This window comes from Epinephelus fuscoguttatus, linkage group LG7 (genome assembly GCF_011397635.1).
Source record: "Epinephelus fuscoguttatus linkage group LG7, E.fuscoguttatus.final_Chr_v1".
NCBI classification, from domain to species: Eukaryota; Metazoa; Chordata; class Actinopteri; order Perciformes; family Serranidae; genus Epinephelus; species Epinephelus fuscoguttatus.
Genome location: NC_064758.1, coordinates 41,166,776 through 41,185,959, shown reverse-complemented (window position 1 = coordinate 41,185,959; position 19,184 = coordinate 41,166,776). Strand labels below are relative to the sequence as shown.

The 19,184-nt window shown below is 38.9% G+C and overlaps 2 protein-coding genes across 2 annotated transcripts in view; one reads left to right on the top strand and one right to left on the bottom strand.

The window, feature by feature from the left end:
• LOC125891173 (uncharacterized) overlaps positions 1-19,184 on the top strand; it is a 136,593-nt gene that overhangs the window by 112,153 nt on the left and 5,256 nt on the right. The window lies entirely within an intron of this gene.
• The window catches only part of hsd17b10 (hydroxysteroid (17-beta) dehydrogenase 10), a 38,674-nt gene continuing 35,045 nt past the window's right edge, over positions 15,556-19,184 (bottom strand). Inside the window, exon 6 of the mRNA XM_049580204.1 lies at positions 15,556-16,111. Coding sequence (XP_049436161.1) covers positions 15,921-16,111 — 191 coding nt within the window. The 3' untranslated portion in view covers positions 15,556-15,920. The remainder of the gene's footprint in view (positions 16,112-19,184) is intronic.

Genomic DNA, 19,184 nt, shown 5'->3' with positions numbered 1-19,184 from the left:
CCTGGAGGTAGTGGTGGTGTTGGAGGCCTCGAAAAGGGCGTAGAAGGAGTTGAGCGCCTCAGGTAGCGATGGGTCTGTAGGGCACTGTGCATCTGTCTTGTTGTAATCTGTGATGCATTTAATGCCCCGCCACATGCTCCGAGGGTCGTTTGAGGAGAAATGGCCCTGTATTTACTGAGCATAGTTTGATTTTGCTCTCCTTATGCCCGCCGGGCTGCCCTCAGTGCATCTGCATCCCCCGCCCTGAATGCAGCGTCCCGTGCCCTCAGGAGACAGTGTACTTCGGCATTCAACCAGGGTTTCTGGTTGGAAGGAATCACCATGGTTTTGATGGTTGTGACATCCTCCACACACTTGTTTATGTAGCCCAGGACTGATGATATATACTCCTGCAAGTTCACCATGCCCCCCTCTGATGCGGCCTCCCTAAACATCTGCCAGTCTGTGGTGCAAAAACAGTCCTGAAGCATTGGGACAGCTTCAGTAGGCCACACAGTGATGGTTTTGTGTGTAGCTTTCCTGCTCTTGAGCACAGGGGAGTATGTAGGGACCAGCATGATGGAAATGTGATCTGAAGAGCCGAGGTGGAGGCGGGCAGTAGCTCTGTATGTTCCTGATCTATTTGTGTACACTCTGTCCAGTGTACTGTCACCTCGAGTGGCGATGGTGACGTGCTGGTGAAACATGGGAAGTGTATCTTGCAGATGAACATGGTTAAAGTCACCTGCCACGACATACAGAGCCTCCGCGTGTTTATTTTGCAGCGAACTGACAGCGTCATGTAGCTCCTTCAGGGCAGCGCTAGCATTAGCATGCGGGGCTATGTAAACAGCAACTATGTACACGGCTGTGAATTCACGTAGCAGGTAGTGGGGATGGCATTTGATGATTAAATATTCCACTGCTTCAGAGCAGTGCCGGCCAGCTACGGAACAGTTCGTGCACCAACCTTTGTTTACATAGATGCAGAGTCCCCCTCCTCTTGTTTTTCCAGACAGCTGGTTACGGTCCGAGCGGAAGAAGATCCGCCTGTTGAGCTGGAAAACCGAGTCCGGCATGTTGCTGTTGAGCCAGGTTTCAGTCAGCACAATAACACAACAGTTCTGCATCTCCCGCTGACAGTTTCAGTCTTAGTAGATCCATCTTGTTATCCAAAGCGCGAACGTTGGACAGGCGGAGTGTTGGAATGGCTGGTCTGCTAGCTCTAGCCTTTAGCTTAGCTAGCAGCCCGGCTCTTCTTCCCCGCTTCTGCTTCCTCGTACACCGTCTCCTCTTCCCCCTGAACCGGCGCAGTCTGCTCTTCCACACCGCTGTTCTCAACAGCTGCAGTCTGCCAAGTCCTGCTCCAAGCTTCGGTTAAAAAGGAGCTAACCAGTTGTTATTTAGCTCCAAAAGCTCAACCTTGCTGTACTTTAAAGTTGTTTTACCGATAGTACCGAGAGCTAGAGAAGCCGCTGCACTGCTGCGCGCCGCCATCTTGACCAAGATGGTAGTAGTAAACATCTTTTAAACAAAAATATGAAAAATAAAAATAAGAGCAGCTGTATGAGTGTACCGTTGTGTAGTGTGTCTGTCGGCCAAGTCACGGCACGATTTTATGACTCCACAGTCATGTAATGTGACATAGTGACTTTCAGAACGGGCAGAAAAGTCGTGTAGTGTGTACTAGGAGTAGGCGTAGGATTGGTACTGAAGTTACGCCCCTTCGGTATGGGGTGCCGTTTGTAAAGTGTCTCACGCTGAAAATAACATCAACATTTTGCCACATTTAGCTTCAAACAATGTTTAAATAAGTATTGTGAATTTTTTAACGTCACCTTTTACCACATTTACAGCAATATTTGTTAACTTAGAAATATATTAAATAGTTAAATCTAAATATTAAATGTGGCACCTAAATGTTAAATCTAAATATTAAATCTAAATATAAATCTAAATGTTAAATATAAATGTTAAATCAAAATCTAAATGTTAAATCTAAATGCTAAATCTAAATATTAAATCTAAATATAAATCTAAATGTTAAATATAAATGTTAAATCAAAATCTAAATGTTAAATCTAAATGCTAAATATAAATCTAAATGTTAAATCTAAATGCTAAATATAAATATAAATATAAATGTTAAATCTAAATATTAAATCTAAATCTAAATCTAAATGTTAAATCTAAATGTTCTGGGTGAAACTATTATTAACTTATAAACAATATTTAGCTAATTTGCAAATTCACACTGCCGGTCACCGGAAGTACCAAAATAAAAGTTCGAGATGGTCAGACTGTGTTTATAGAATCAAATAACGAATTAAAACCAACTTATCGGGGGAAATGAACACTTGAACATACATTAGTGTGATAATAACTACCTAAAATAACAAGAAACATGTTTGGAGAAATTTTATTTGACGTGTACTTTGAGTTGTTAGTGTCCCTTCGGAGGGACTAACAACCTAAGCTAAGCTAACAACCGTCAGTTCTTAGCCCCGTTAGCAGTGTCTGTAATGACTCATTAACTCTTAAACGGTCCGTGAAAATAATATTTTTTTCCAGCGGATGTCTTAGTTACAACATGATTGAGCTAGCAAAGCAGTTTTGTGTTGCGATGTGTGGTATTTATTCAGTTTTGGGAAATCACGATGTCTAGAAAGCATCAGTGGCTGCAGCAGCAGCAAAGCTATCAGGACGTCATCTGTTAAAAGCCTCCCGTTGTTGGATACAACATGAAACTACTCCAGCTAGCTCAATCATGTTGTAACTAAGACATCTGCTGGAAAAAAATATTTTTTTTCACGGACCGTTTAGAGTTAGAGTCATTACAGACACAGCTAACGGGGCTAACAGCTAACGGTTAGCCCCGCTAATCTACGATAACCATGTTATTAATTTCAGAACGTGATAGTAATGTTTGTTCAATCATAGTGTTTATAGACTTTACAAACACCAGATTAGTCTAAACGGTGATATAGTGACCTGAAAAATGTGAGATATGCATATATATATATATATATATATATATATATATGTAGCTAAACTCCGCTGGTTTTCTACCCGGAAGTATTTGTAAACAACAAGGTGATTCCCTCCGAAGGGACACTAACAACTCAAAGTACACATCAAATAAAACTTCTCCAAACACGTTTCTTGTTATTTTAGGTAGTTATTATCACGCTAATGTATGTTCAAGTGTTCATTTCCCCCGATAAGTTGGTTTTAATTCGTTATTTGATTCTATAAACACAGTCTAACCATCTCGAGCTTATATTTTGGTACTTCCGGTGACCGGCAGTGTGAATTTGCATATTAGCTAAATATTTAGTTTCACCCAGAACATTTAGATTTAACATTTAGATTTATATTCAGCATTTATATTTAACATTTAGATTTATATTTACATTTAATATTTAGATTTAACATTTAGATTTATATTTAGCATTTAGATTTAACATTTATATTTAGCATTTAGATTTAACATTTAGATTTAACATTTAACATTTAGGTGCCACATTTAATATTTAGATTTAACTATTTAATATATTTCTAAGTTAACAAATATTGCTGTAAATGTGGAAAAGGTGACGTTAAAAAATTCACAACACTTTTTTAAACATTGTTTGACGCTAAATGTGGCAAAATGTTGATGTTATTTTCAGTGTGAGCCACTTCACAAACGGCAACCCATACTTCGGAGTATACTGTTATTGTTATTATAGTTTACCCTGGGAGGCACATACGGACAGATGTGGTGAAGTTATTAGTGTATATTCATGTAACTGATAACATTAGAGAATACATTAACCAAGACATTCTTGTATTTAGTGTAGATATCTAAATATGCATTATCAAGCAGTGATCAGTTTCACATGACGTGAAATTGCATTAAAAAATCATCAATGTACAGGTCGCCGCCATGGAGCACTTTTATGTCCCTACCAATGTGAAAGTCAAACCTACGCCCTTGGTTTCTCCCTCCTGCATGTCGCTCGTTTTCAGTGTGTGACTGCAGCCTGTGCATGAGAATGACGATGTTTAAATAATGCATCATGCAGCCCTAATACAGTTTCAGTTTCTTTTTCAGTGTGTTATATATACTGCACCCAGGGTGCGGTCCAGCAGATAAACAGAGGGCACGAAGCATAGATCATCTTCTAGAAGCACCTCATTCAGGTATGTAATACAATGTCTTAAGTTTACAAAAATGTATAGATCCTGTGTGATTGGTATTTTACAACATATACCAAATGGTGTATCAGGAATTTATGTTTTTTTAAATTGAATGTTTTATTCAGTAAAGAAAAATGAAATGTGATTTACATCTTCATTAACTTCATTAACACAATAACGCTGGTTGAACATTGATGAACAAATACCTTTTTGTCTGAATGTAACGTAATATAAAATATATTTGTCATAGTTCTATTTTAACATGGACGTCGGAACTATTTTCTGAGAGGGGGGACGGGATTTTTGTGGGGAGGGGCGGGGGACGCACGCACAATTATCAATGATTAACGATTTGATTTGAAGTTATTTTATAATAACATGCAGTTATAAGAGAACTAGAATGGATGAACACGGCATCTTTATTGTTAAGAAAATGAAACTTTGATAACTAAATCAAGCCATTTAAGGAACAACATTATTTGTAACCTTGAATGAAAAAAAGAAAAGTCTGCGCTCCTGACTCAGGGCTTTCATGCATTTCCAAAAGTGGACCTTCTCTCGGTTGACCTACTGATGAAGATTTAAGCAGGGTCGAGACATCGCTTTCATCCATAAGGTCACTGTGAGCGTTCATAATGGCCAAATGTGTTAGTCTCTCCTGCGTCATGGTGTTGCGCAGCCAGGTTTGCAGCCTGCGCAAGGCTGAGAAAGAGCGCTCGGAAGCCGCGACAGATATGGGCAGGGCCAGACAGAGCTCAATGAGCTTCTCCACCTCCGACAGCATGGAGTGGGTTTGGGGCTGCAAGGTTTGCAGGATGGACACACGGGGGTGGGGATGGGAGGGGGTGCGGCCGCACCCCCCGCACCCCTAGTTCCGACGTCTATGTATTTTAACCATTATTTCGGCAGTTCACAGAGTGAGCTGAAGCTGTAATCTGCTGCTGACATGTCATCTTTTAATTTCAGGGGAAACGACTTGTCCTGAAGATGCCAGGTGGTAAGCATACATCTAAAATAAGTAGGGCTGACCTTCGACTTCATTTTTGAAAATCGAAGCTTCGGAGCTCAGATCGATTTTAAATCGAAGCCTTCGATGACCGGAGGGGGGGGGGGGGGGGGGGTGCTGAGCAAAGAAACACAAATACAAATTATGGCGAAAAGGTAGTTTCTTGCAAACCTAGAATTAAAACAAAAATATTCACAAACCCTCGGTGCGCACTGCAGCGCAAGCAGACAGATGCGCGACTCAGAGCAGCATGTGTCACTGACACCAGACTCAGAGTGCAGCGGACCAGTGGAAAATGTCACCATCAGCATATTATCTTACATCAGTAAAATCGATTTTATTATTATTTTGAAAGAATTTAGTTGTCTGTGTTCAAGCAGGATAATAGGTCTCCATTCATTGCACGTCAGGCTTTCTATTTCCTTGTCGGAGATGGTGTTGCGTTCAAGGTCCCCCAAAAAAACGGGAGAATTTTTTTTTTTATTAATATTCATTTTTGACATCAGTGACTGAAAGAGAAACAACAAGCTGCAACAAACACAAATGTGTTACAGGGTTTCTTTGTGATCCTTGTAAATAATGTATCTGTTGTTACAACAATGGACTTTTAATGGGTTTTAAAATAAAAACCTTAACAAAGTTTCCCTTTTCTTTTTTTTCAGGCCGTGACGCTGAGAGTAAGTAAAAAACTTTTCAAATTGTTTTTGTTAGTTAAATACAATCTTTACTTCACTAGGCTGTTTGTTATGATGAGAGTTTAGGAACTACATTTGGAGAAGTTACAATGTTATGAGAATAATTACCACATTTTATGAGAAAAATATTATGAAAAACAAGTAAAATAACTGTGTGTTTGAGAGTAATAATACTGTCTGAGTCTGACACATTCATTTCTCAGTCTTAAAAGGCTTTATGCAACAATCAAGCTTGATCATATAATGGCGTGTTAAGGCCATTGAAGGTTAAAACTAGAACTGCAGCCTCACGGTTGTACGCCCCCGTGAAGCAGTCAAGTTACACGAATAGTTTACATCCATGTCTGTGAAAACATGGATGCTTCACACACATCTTTCCCCCGGCAGCTCAGAAGATCTTTACAATCAGCACAGTTTTAAGATTAGTCACCAATTCAGTATCTGATCAAATGTCTCCTCTCCTGTTCCTGAGTTGCGATGTTGAGTAGTGGCCAGAAAAGTGTTTTATGTACAATATTATGATGTCACAGTGAAGCTCACCATATAGATATAAAATGTCATCCCTTCATCATTAGATCCTTTTAGACAATTGTAAGAAAATTTGTCATAACTAGCATGTGAATTCTTGAGTTAAGGCCAAAAATATGTTTTGTGAGGTTAGAGTGAACTTTGACCTTCAACCATCAAATTGTAAATCAGTTCATTCTTGAGGTCAAGTGAACATTTGTGCCAAATTTGAGGAAACTGTCTGAAGGCCCTCTTGAGATATTGCATTTAGTGTTGTCATGAGAACCGATACTCGCGATACCTTTCGATTCCATGATGAAAAACAAACCCCGGCGATACTCTTTTTTTTTTTTTTTTTTGGGAAAAACCGGAAGAACCGATGCCAGCGTAAGAATCAGTGCTACGACTCTTCCGGAACTGATGGGAGTGGTATACGCCATATAGCGTTACAGTCCATGTTTACATTCAGAGCGAGGGGGTGACAAGGAAGTACAACTACACATGGCATACCTACCAGGGGAAGTAAGCTGGTACGGTCCGATACTGCGTACCACTAAAAGATTCAGTGGCGGTACGCAGTAAATATTACCTTATATGCAAATATGTTAATAAAGTATTTCTTGTACATGGGATCTTAGGATTTTTTTTTTTTTACCTTGGTATTGACTTCGGTGTCGAGAATCGTGTAATTTTACTGGTATCGGCACCGACTACTGAATTTTTGGTATCGTGACATCCCTAATTGCATTCATGAGAATCAGACAGATGCAAGGTCACAGTGACCTTGACCTTTGACTAGGGATGCACCGATTTTGAAATCCTGAGTCGATACAGATACCGATGTTGAAAATAACAAATTGACCGTTACCAATGCTTTTACATCGTTGTTTTTGTTATCATTTATTCTCCCTCTGTGCCAGGGAAACAAAGAAATCTACACCATGAAAAATAACTAAACCATTTTAAGTTGCCTAATTAAGCCCTTCATTAGGCAACATCTGAATTAGCACAAATTCAATTACATACAAATTTATGAAACAACCTGTCATATAACCTTTTACATCAGAAACTTTTTTTTTTATTCCTACTTCAAAAGCCGTTTTAATTTATCAACATTCCCTCTTCAATATCTCTTTTGTGTTGCTAAACATCAACAACTTTCTCCGTTAAACAACTGTATTTATTTTAGTTTCTCACCAAAAAATAAATTTTACTAGATTATAGGGATGCACCGAAATGAAAATTTGTGGCCGAAACCTAAGCCGAATAATATTAAACGCTTGGCCGAATACCGAGTACCGAATATTGTTGTTTTCATTAGTTTGCAGGTGAACCCCCTCCAGATTAGTGTTGTCACAGTACCAAAATTGGGACCCACTGTGCGATACCAATGAAAATATCATGGTTCTGAGTAGTATCATGATACCACAACGAAAATGAGGCAGATGTGCCTTTTGTCATTTATAAAAAGATAAATCACTTTTCTATAATACGTCAATGATATTTCAATGGAATAAATTACTTATTGACCCTGATGGTCGATTCATAAGTAAAGAACAGTCCCTAAAGTGCGGTGAGGTTTGTGAGCCGTGAACAGCTCGTTTCTCCTCTGACACGTCACACACCTGTGTTCGGCTGGCTCGGCTGTTCAGGTACTTCTGGGCAGTCATGACACCAAGAAGAGGATATTATTGGAGCCGACTTCTCCGTCGCCGGGTAAGCCAATGGCCGCCATATTTGACAGGAATACATTACTGTCTGTGTCTGTGACCCCCGTTCAACCCACAACTGGTGGGATTCGCCTTTCGCTTCTGCTGCTGGTTGAAATCTGTAGGCTGCTCGCACAGCGTGTTGAATGATTTAAGCCTATTTTGCTCGCTCAAAACTATTTTTAGTCGCAAATGCGAGTGCAGTGACAGAAGGATCGCCACACTGCCGACATTTTACTCCGCTCGTCACGGCACGCTGTTTGATTGCGTTATCAAAACACGCCGCTATTATTCGGCCTCGCTTTTCACTTATTCCACCGAATACCGAATGTGTGTTTTTTTGCAATATTCGGCCGAATATATTCGGTTACCGAATATTCGGTGCATCCCTACTAGATTACATTGATCACATGATGAGAACATAATCATTTGCCTTAGCCTAATGCTTGTTTTTACTTAATAGAGCTTGAACACATCATAATGTAACTAAATGCAACCTCCATGAGCTGTTAGTTGTGGCCACTGGCTGCTTAGAGCTAATGCTAACTATCTCTCCTCCTGCTGATTTTAACACAGATTTGCTGTTCACACTGAATGTAGCATTATCAGGGAACAATAGGTTGCATCCTCTGACACGGCACCATTGTATGATCACCCCAACCAAACAAAATATAAAGAAATACAGTATATCATACAGTTCCTGTGGACTGACATCTGTTTGGAATGTATTATTTTTCCTAAATGTTTTTACAATTTTATTCTTTCATTCAGCCTTTTTTTTTTTTAATATAATATAATCTTTGAGATTAAATGTAGTGTGTGTTTGTCTGTGACCCATGCAGTTGTGAAAGGAGACCTTGAGGTCGGTACAGGCAGGTCGCAGCTGATGATTGACACCATTGAACGGCCTGGCAAAGCTGTTGCAGCTACCTCCTTTGCTACTGCTGGGAAATACGAAGATTATTCTGATGAAGAAATTGGAGTGTTCGCTGGTGCAGGATTGGGCCACGCTCGTGCTGAATGGAGCGTTTTTGATGCTGAGGCCAAAGGGCCAAACGCCAGCGCAGGAGCTGAAATCTCTAAGGCAGCTGGTGTTAAAGCCATGGCCAAAGCAGAAGTGGCCAGTGCTTCAGCCTCTGCCGGTCCGGTGAAAGCTACAATCGGTCTGGCAGCAGACACTGGGATCGGCGTTGGTCCGTCAGGTCTAGAAGCAAAGGTGCTGGGAACAGGCTTCACTGTTGGTCGTAAAATTGGCGTTTCTTTCCTTGGCTCTGGGTTTGAAATCAAATTATGGTAGACTGTAGTCTGTGATTGTGTTTTGTGCCTTCTATTATAACAATGTAATAATAAAAGCATTTGCAATTTGCAGCACTTATATAGGAGTCTTCTTCTGACATTTCAAACTTCCACCAAGATATATTTCTTATGTCCAGTGCTACGTTATGTTTTCACTGCATTTAACCTTTGCTCAGAATGTACTGTCAGTTCAGGGAAGTTTAAACTGGAACAAGTTACCCGTCAAGATAACAGAGTGTCCATCTTTTGGGTCTTTTAAAGTGCAACTTAAAACTTGGATCCTAGACAATCAAACCTGTGAGCATTCTTAATCTGGCTTGTCTTTTGTATGTGTGTTGTTATTTATATGTGTGTGTATGTGTACATGAACTTGTAGGTATTTATGCATGTTTGTACATGTACACTGTTTTACATTGGTCTTTTGTATTGTAATGTGCTGACCGTTTTTTTTATGCTTATTGTTTGGGGACTGCGGATGAAATTTAGCATGCATTTTAACTCCGGCATATTTACATTACATCATGTATGTACTGTTCATTAATATGCACTGTCCCGACAAAATAAACCCATAAATAAAAAATAAGAATAATGAGTGATTTTTAAATATCTATGGCACAAATAAGATCATTGTACTTCCACTTATCAGAAGCCAGTGCTGCTTCGATTGTTCCATTTCCTGCCAACAACTTTGTGTCACAACTAAATGGCTTCCACTCGACTTTATTATTGTTTGCTGACATTAAGGTTATGTAAAACTTTTTTTATTGTCTGTATTTATTTTCACAAAGCATCCTGCAGCTTGCAGTAGCAGAATAAGATATTTGATTTTCCTCTGAGCACAGCTGATCCAGGACAGTACCAAAGAATGATGTTCAAAATAGACTGGATGTAAATGTTTACAGGATGAACTCAAGAACCTGCCACAGACTTTGTTCACATAGTTTCACATGGAGATCGGCTCAGGTCTGGCATATGGGTTTGAATGTTTGTATGTGTGGTGGGTATAGGAAGGACACAGAAATGATGAAGTGAATGGTATAAATGAAAAACACTTTCACTTTTGGTAGAACTATATAATAATAATAATAATAATAATAATAATAATAATGATGATGTGAAGAAGAATAAGAAGGAGAAGTAAGTGCAGTGTCAGGCATTAGTCCTGCTATAGCTCAGTGAATCACAGGTGCCCTCTTGTGGCGACAACAGACCAACAACACTCACTCCAGATATTACAGATGATAAAATATTATTCTACAACATTTTATTCAATATCACAGACAACTACACACAAGGATAAATATAACTATAGCATGAAGTGAATTTAACTGTGACTATATTCTGAATTACTAAGCCTAATTATAATAATTAAATATAATTAGCAATATTTAACATGCCGCAGTTTAAATTAGCAATTAAGGTAGCAGAACACTTAATAGGAATTACTGACTTTAGGGACTGTTGGTTATTTATGATGGGGGAGGGGTGGTGTAAAAAGGGGGATGTATGTACGCTGGGGAGGACCTAATGGTTTTTATTTTGGCTCAGAGGAGGGCATTCAATTTTAAATTACTACATTAATATTAACTCTATTTTCTATTTAATTAACTACAGATTTTTAAAGAAAGCATGGCATGTTTTCTTTAACATCATCAAAATAACACCATTTATCATAGCCACAAATTGTAAAAACAGAAATTATCATTGGATTTTCAAAGTTCCGACGGGCTTTGGACACATCTTGTGCAATGACATGCTTCCATCAGCTAAAAAACAAAAAAACAAAAACATAACCAAATCTGAGCTCATAATAGTGATATTTCTTCAAAATCATTTGATGTTATGTCTCATTTAAAATTTGGCCAAAAATAAACCACTTGCACAAACTAACCAGTGTCCACGACAAGACTGAAAAACCAAGGCTTTTTTTCAACCCCAGGATTTCGTAACTTAAAGGGTAAGTTTTACATTTTAAAACTTATTTTATTAAATTTTATTAAACTCATTCAGCATCTCTCCCTCTCCTCTCTCGCCATGCACACACAGGAGTCAGTGTCATCAGGTGATTTTGTCATAAACCTTTAGTAATGTAATCCAATGTGACGCTTTCGGCTCTACAAAAAACTCCATATGTGACTGTGTCATAGTTGTGGTGTCATAACATTGGTCAGTCGCGGCATTCAGAGGTCTGATACTACTATGTAATGACCGTTGCTATGTAGCCCAGCATTGCTAGGGATGCTGCTTTTCATTTTCTCTTGATTCCCTGTAGCTATTGTGGCCAGATTCAGCCGTTGCTGGCAGTTTTTTTCTCTCCTCCCAATTTAATTTATAAATCAATAAAAATCGTATAATTAATCAATATTCTGTCTCAAATTATTTATTTAACTGATAATTAGCTGTGTAATAAGCGGGATAATGTATAACGAGCTGGTGAATATTGGGAAAACAACTCCTTTCAGGGGAATACAACCCCAACGCGCAGCGCAATATATCAAATCGTCACATGTGTATCGTGATTAAGCGATATCACTGACCTAACTGACACTAACCGTCAGTTTTGATTTGATTGTTGATTGCAATCAGCTGTGAGGAGGAATGATACATACACAGTGAAATAACCGTGATGTTGTACTCCAATATCGTCACGGTTTTACTGTCTCTCGACCAATCAGGTTGCAGGGCGGAACTAACTGTTGTATAATATGTATTGATATGTATCGTATCTCTAGATTCTTGCCAATACACACCCCTACTCATTAGGCAGTTCATTGTTTTTTAACAGGGTTGTGGGACCCCTGGATAAACCTGGATATCTGTCAAAATTTCAATTTAGGTCATGTGGAAGTTCTGTTTGATTTTACTTGATTTGATTGAACATACACAAAGTCTTGCCTTTCAGAATATGAAACTGATGATAACTAACATTAACATTAACATAAGGCATGATGTTAAGCTAAGCTAACGGCACTCTGGTGCTATTTAGCACCACTCTCTTTCCCTCTATGTCTCCCTGAAATTATCAATTAAAATCTTAACAATAATATAAAGGCAATGTCTGGGGCAGTGGGTGTTTTGTGATTTTAAATAAGTAAAGTCTTGACTTTCAGAGTGTTAAAACCCCACAGGTTCCACTGACCCAACTCCCCTGACTGCTAGCTTAAAAGCGGTTTAGCATCATCATGTTAAATGCTTTATCAATATGGAGATGCTACACGGTGTTAGATTCTCTTTAATTTAATCGTTCATTTCATTTCACTGAAACCATGAGCATCACAGTAACGTTATAAATAATAAAAGTAAACTAGAGAGAAGCGAGGGAAGAGGTGACTCCCTACCTTTCATGCTGTCCTTAAGTCCATTAAATGTGTCCATCCATGATTATTTTTATTCCTTTGGTCCGCGAGGTTCTACCGATCAAACGAATCGAAACGTTTATTTTTTTTTTATCTAAATTTAAAAAAGTTGTGAGGAATGTCTTGTGAAGTCCACTGCTAGCTGTGTATGCTAACTAAGCTAGTCAAACAGACCGCAGTTCTACCAACGCCTTCCTCGTTGTGTCGCAGGGTGCGTTTGTTTTTGTTACCTCGTTGGCTTCAAGAGAAAAGTGTCCACGAGCTTTTCTGTGTATTTGTTACTCCGGGACAGCCCTGGATTTACAGCACGCGCTCCCAGTTCAGAAGGCCAACGGTATCTATGCGGCCACCGTACTGTCAACTTTGAACTTTTCTCTCAAAATCATGGCGCGTTTAAGTCATTACGTACTGTGACGTATTTTTTATATAAATTCAATTCAAATAGGTTTATTGGCATGAACAAAGAAATGTTATTGCTGAAGCATTTCATTAAAAAAATAGTAAATAATAATTAATAGACAAAAATACAAACAAAATAATAAACTGAAAAGGTAAATAAATATATAAATAAAGTAAAATTAAAAAGTAATATATTTTACATGTTACACACATTCATACATTATATATACATATCAATTATACAGGTGTTGCTTATAGGTTCCATATTATACTGCTGCAGTCCATTTTTGATTACTGTTCAATATAATATAGTACACTGCATTTTTATTTATTTATTTTATACTAATTGACTACATATTAGCAGCTAGTCCCTCAGGCTGGAGCAGGCAGATACATATGTCGCTGCCAGAGGAGCTGCTGTCCCTTCACCCAGGAGAATTGCCAGTTTCTATAGCGGGGTTAATGTCAGGAAATGTTTGGTTATTTCTCCAAAATGGAAATCTCTGACTGGGGAGAACTTTTCACAGTGGAGGAGGAGGAGGTGCATTTCTGTTTCTACTTCACCTGTCGAGCAGTGACCACAAAGACGCTCCCCTCTGAGCAGCCATGTCTGTCTGTCTCTCCCTGTTTCTACTGCTCAGTGATGCATAGTATTTGGAATACACAAACAGCACCAACATCATTAGAAAGCCAGTAAGAGTCCTCTCTTTTCAACAGGACACTGATGGAGAGGGATTTGTTTTTTTCTCCATGAATTTCTTTGAACAAATCGCACAAATCACTCATTTAGTCAGTAACAATAGCCATAGTGCAAAAAACAAGCCAGGGGGTTTAGGTTGAATAAATAATAATAATAATAATAATAAACATGGAAAACAAGTGTCTTTTTTTTTTATCCGGTCCAAAGTTAAAAGTTCCATCACAACAACTTAGATCCAATTTCAGCTACATATTTCACTGTTAGTACATGCCAGAACAATTTTTATGGCCTTTCTACTGATACACGATTCATTAGTGTTTATGTGATTTTCATAATCTTTGTAAAACCCAGTAAAGAGGGGCTTATGGTTTTGTAAATTAGCACTTATGTATATAAAGTTTGGCAAGCATAATCAGATTTATGATACATGCCTGTTCCTCAAGTTACAGGAAAAGAATCCAAATATAACATACTCATGAAATAATGCTCTATATGCAATGTCAACAATAAATCTGGAAACACCTTTCCATAACTTTCCAGAGCACTGACAGTACCAGAAAAGACGGGACACACGTCCCACAGGTGTTTGATCAGATTAGGATCCAGGGAATTTGGAGGCCTGGTTGACACCTTGAGCTCTTTGTCACATTCCTCAGGCCTTTCCTGAGAAAGACAGCTACTGGGGAGTGCTGCTGCCATGAGGAGGGGTACCCTGTCTGCACTGGTGTTTAGGTGGGTGGACCGTGCCGGGTGGAGACCACATGAATGTCAGAACCCGAGTTTTCTCAGCAAAACATTGCTTTGTAACTAGATGATCAGTGTTGTTCACTTCAGCTGTCAGTGGTTATGATGCTTTGGCTGATCGGTGTATGTACCACTGAAACCACCTAAATCTGACACACTGAACCTCATCTAATAAAAATGTTATTGTTCTATTTGTTGCCAAAATACGCAGGTCAAACCAGAAAGACTTATTTGCTTTTCTTACTGTGCTCCCTCTCTGTGTGGTCCATATCCTCTGACCTCCGTTACATTCTCCTCCTCTTTATCATCATCCAGCGAGTTATAAAATGAGACTGTGCATCCTGTTACTGTATTGCTGCTTTGTGCTTCTTGGTCAAACAACTACCTGGACTTTTGACGAAAACATGCAGAACATGTGCCGAAAACTTGGTTGACAAACAAACGTTGTGGACAATCAAATCTAACAATTAGAATTTAGTCATTATTAAAGGTCTTAAAGATTTTTCCTTTTGCTGCCATGGCTGAAACTTTGAGATTTGATGGGTTGGAGGCAACTCTTCATTTTATTAAAATCAGTCTTGTGTGATTAGCAGACCCAAACAGATTTTTTTTTTAGGTTTTTAGCAGTGATCTAGAATATAAATCTGCAAAATATGCAGATTTTTTTTGCTTGTAATGTGATATAGTATTCATTTAAAAAAACGTTAAAAGAAATCATTGGAATTCTGCAAGCGCACAATCTGTGTGGACGAGGGGCCTGAAAGAGGCGTCCGCCACTTCCCACGCAAAAGTTGCGATCTATAAAAACATGCTTGTAAAAACTGTTGCCATTTTTGGCTTTTGTCCGTATCTACATTTTTAGTATGGCTCCCACGTAATGTTGTATAAATGAGACCCCTGGTGGTGGAGACAATGATCTGAAAGACGCTGTAGCAGAATAAAAATTCTACACTTTAGGGAGTTAAGAAAAAAAAAACCTTCCTGGACCAGACAAACCAATCTGAGGTTTATTACAATCTGGATTCATTTACAAAACAACCAAAGTGAAGTGCATACAGAACTGCAATGCACCGAAATATACAGATCTTTTTACACACTTTCTCTCACACAAAGTTAATAAAATGGTGTTCGTAATCCATCACAGTTTATATTTTCAGTGTGTGCAGCTTTCTATGACATAATTTCACCAGGCAGACACACACTCACACTCACACACACTCACACACACACACACACACACACACACACACACACACACGAACACTCAGACATAAAAATGATGAAGGTGATGAAGGTGTGGATCAGTGAGCTTAGTTAACATGTCCACTCAGACACACACCATCTGTCTCAGGGCTGCATGCGAATGGCTCCATCCAGTCTGATGACCTCTCCGTTGATCATGGGGTTCTCAGCCAGTGATGTCACCAGGTGGGCAAACTCTGCTGGGTCTCCCAGGCGTGAAGGGAAGGGCACTTGGCGGGCGAGAAAGGAGCGCACCTTTTCTGGAAGACCAGCCAGGAGGGGAGTGGAGAACAGACCTGGAGGGAGAAAGATTTAGACGCAAAGGAAATGTCACTTTTCAATCGGCTTTTAAATCTTGAGTTGACTCAAGTAAAAGTACCACGAAAGCAATGTCTAAATACTCCATTACAAGTAAAAGCCCACAGCAAGAGGGCTCCAAGTTCAAAGCCAGGGGTGGGGGAGACCCTCTGTGAGGAGTTTGCATGTTCTCCCCGTGTCAGTGTGGGTTTTCTCTGGATACTCCGGCCACAGTCCAAAGACATGCAGGTTAACTGGTGACTCTAAATTGTCCGTAGGTGTGAATGTGAGTGTGAATGGTTGTCTGTCTCTATGTGTCAGCCCTGTGATAGTCTGGTGACCTGTCCAGGGTGAACCCTGCCTCTCACCTTGTGCCAGCTGGGATAGGCTCCAGCCAACCCCCGCGAGCCCGAACAAGATAAGTGACTATCGTACATGCGCACATCGCGATGACGATGTTTAAACGATGCATCATGCAGCCCTAATATAGTTTCAGTTTCTTTTGCAGTGTGTTATACAGTGCTCAGCATAAATGAGTACACCCCCTTCGAAAAGTCAATTTTAAACAATATCTCAATGAACACAAAAACAATTTCAAAAATGTTGACAAGACTAAGTTTTATATAACATCTGTTTAACTTATAACATGAAAGTAAGGTTAATAATATAACTTAGAGAACAAAATTTTCAGTTTTACTCAAATTAGGGTGATGCAAAAATGAGTACACCCCACTGAAAGTCTCTGGAGCAAAGTTAAATTTTAGACTACAAATGTCTAATTTAACAATAATCAACCACAGGTGAGTCTTATTATTCATTACACAGATGTCCAGCAGACAGTTGACTATAAAAGGGTGTTACTTAAAGTAAACCCCTTCCCATTTCATGTTGTTAGCAATGGCACCACATGGAAGACAAATGTCACAAGAAGAATAATAATTTCTTTACACAGCAAAGGTGAAGGCTACAAGAAGATCAGCAAAGCTTTACTTATCAGTCAGAATACTATTGCAAAAGTGATCCAAAAATTTAAAAAAGATGGAACTGCAACCATCTCACAGAGATGTCCAGGCCGTCCACGGAAGTTAACACCTCGACAGCAGCGTCTTCTGATGAGAAGGGTCGAAGAAAATCGGCATGCAAGTTCATTGCAGTTATCTAAGGAAGTAGAAAGCCAAACTGGGGTGACTCTTTCTCGTGACACAATATGGCATACACTGCAGAGGAATGGCATGCGTAGGTGCCGTCCACGAAGGAAGCCTCTCCTAAAGCCCAGGCACAAAAAAGCCCGCTTAGAGTTTACCATCACTCCATGCCCTTGGTCGTTGTGCACTTTTCAAACATGACAGTGATCCTAAACGCACATCTAAGGCTACTGTTGGATTTCTGAAGAAGAACAGGGTGAAAGTGATTCAGTGGTCAAGTATGTCTCCTGATCTGAACCCAATTGAACACCTATGGGGAGTTCTGAAGAGACAAGTTGAGCATCACTCTCCATCGTGCATCCAGTCTCTAAAAGAGGTCATTCTTGAAGAATGGAAAAAGATCGATGCAGCAAAATGTTAGCGACTTGTTCATTCAATGCCAAGAAGACTTGGTGCTGTCATTAAAAATCATGGAGGCCATACAAAGTACTAGATGTAGTAGTTTTTGTTGCGGGGTGTACTCATTTTTGCATCGCCCTTATTTGAGTAAAACTGAAAAATGTGTAATCAAAGTTATATTATTAACCTTACTTTCATGTTATAAGTTAAACAGATGGTACATTAAACTTGGTCTTGTCAACATTTTGGACATTGTTTTTGTGTTCATTGAGATATTGTTTAAAATGTTACTTTTCAAAGGGGGTGTACTCATTTACACTGAGCACTGTATATCCTCCACCCAGGGTGCAGTCCAGCAGAGGGCACAAAGCATAGAATATCTTCTATAAGCACCTCATTCAGGTATGTAATACATTGTCTTATAGGGATGTAACGATACCAGAAACTCACGATACGATATTATCACGATAAAGAGTCCACGATACGATATATAACACGATATTTATACAAGGGGTGATGATTCAAAACTAGTGCATGTACACTGTACAGCATGTTATTTTTAACTTGGAAGTGTATCATAAACAAATCAACACACAGTTGAACATGTGCTTTCATTTCCCCCTATTACTGCTAGGCAGGCAGACATTAAAGTGCCATAACAAAGTCATGTCAATTAAAACTATAGTGACAGAATGTGAAAATGGAAACATTCAGTATTTTTTAACCTACTCTGAACAAAAGTAGTGTAGTACTATTACTAGAAAGTCATCTGAATGACATCAAATTATGAGGATAGAGTTGTCTTAATATTCATCAAATATACAGAACTTAGAACAATCAGACCCTGCAACAACAACACAATTAACAAATTAGAAATAATGTAAACTCAATAACACACAATGCCTCACTCACAGATACACAGAGAGACACAGAGAGAGGTGGGTAGAGATGTGTGTAAAAGAAAACCAAAATAAATGAAGCCCAGCCATTTCCCTGGGAGTCATAGAAGAACTCAAAAACACACATTCACTCAGTTTGTTCACGCCAGGTTGACAATCTTGACATCAAGGAGACCCTAACACTTTCTCAGAACAGGAGATGAGGAGAGGAAAGCTCTGGTCCTGCGCTTTCATGTGATATGCGTGGCATTTATGTGCGACCCTGCATTGGCGAGTAATCCATCCAAAAGTAATGTGTGTGCAAACCTGTATGAAAGCTTTGTTACACATTATTTTAGTGTAACTTTATCATTTTTTTCACTATGAAAACATTGGACTACCGACAAGTGCTTGTCTTGTTCGATGTATCGATATATCGTTACATGCCTATTGTCTTAAGTTTAATATGCAAACAAAAATGTATAGATCCTGTATGATTGGTATTTTACAACATATAACAAATGGTGTATCAGGAATTTATGTTTTGTTTTGTTTTTTAAATTGTTAATGTTTTATTCAGTAAAGAAAAATGAAATGTGATTTGCATCTTCATTAACTTCATTATCACAATAACGCTGGTTGAACATTGA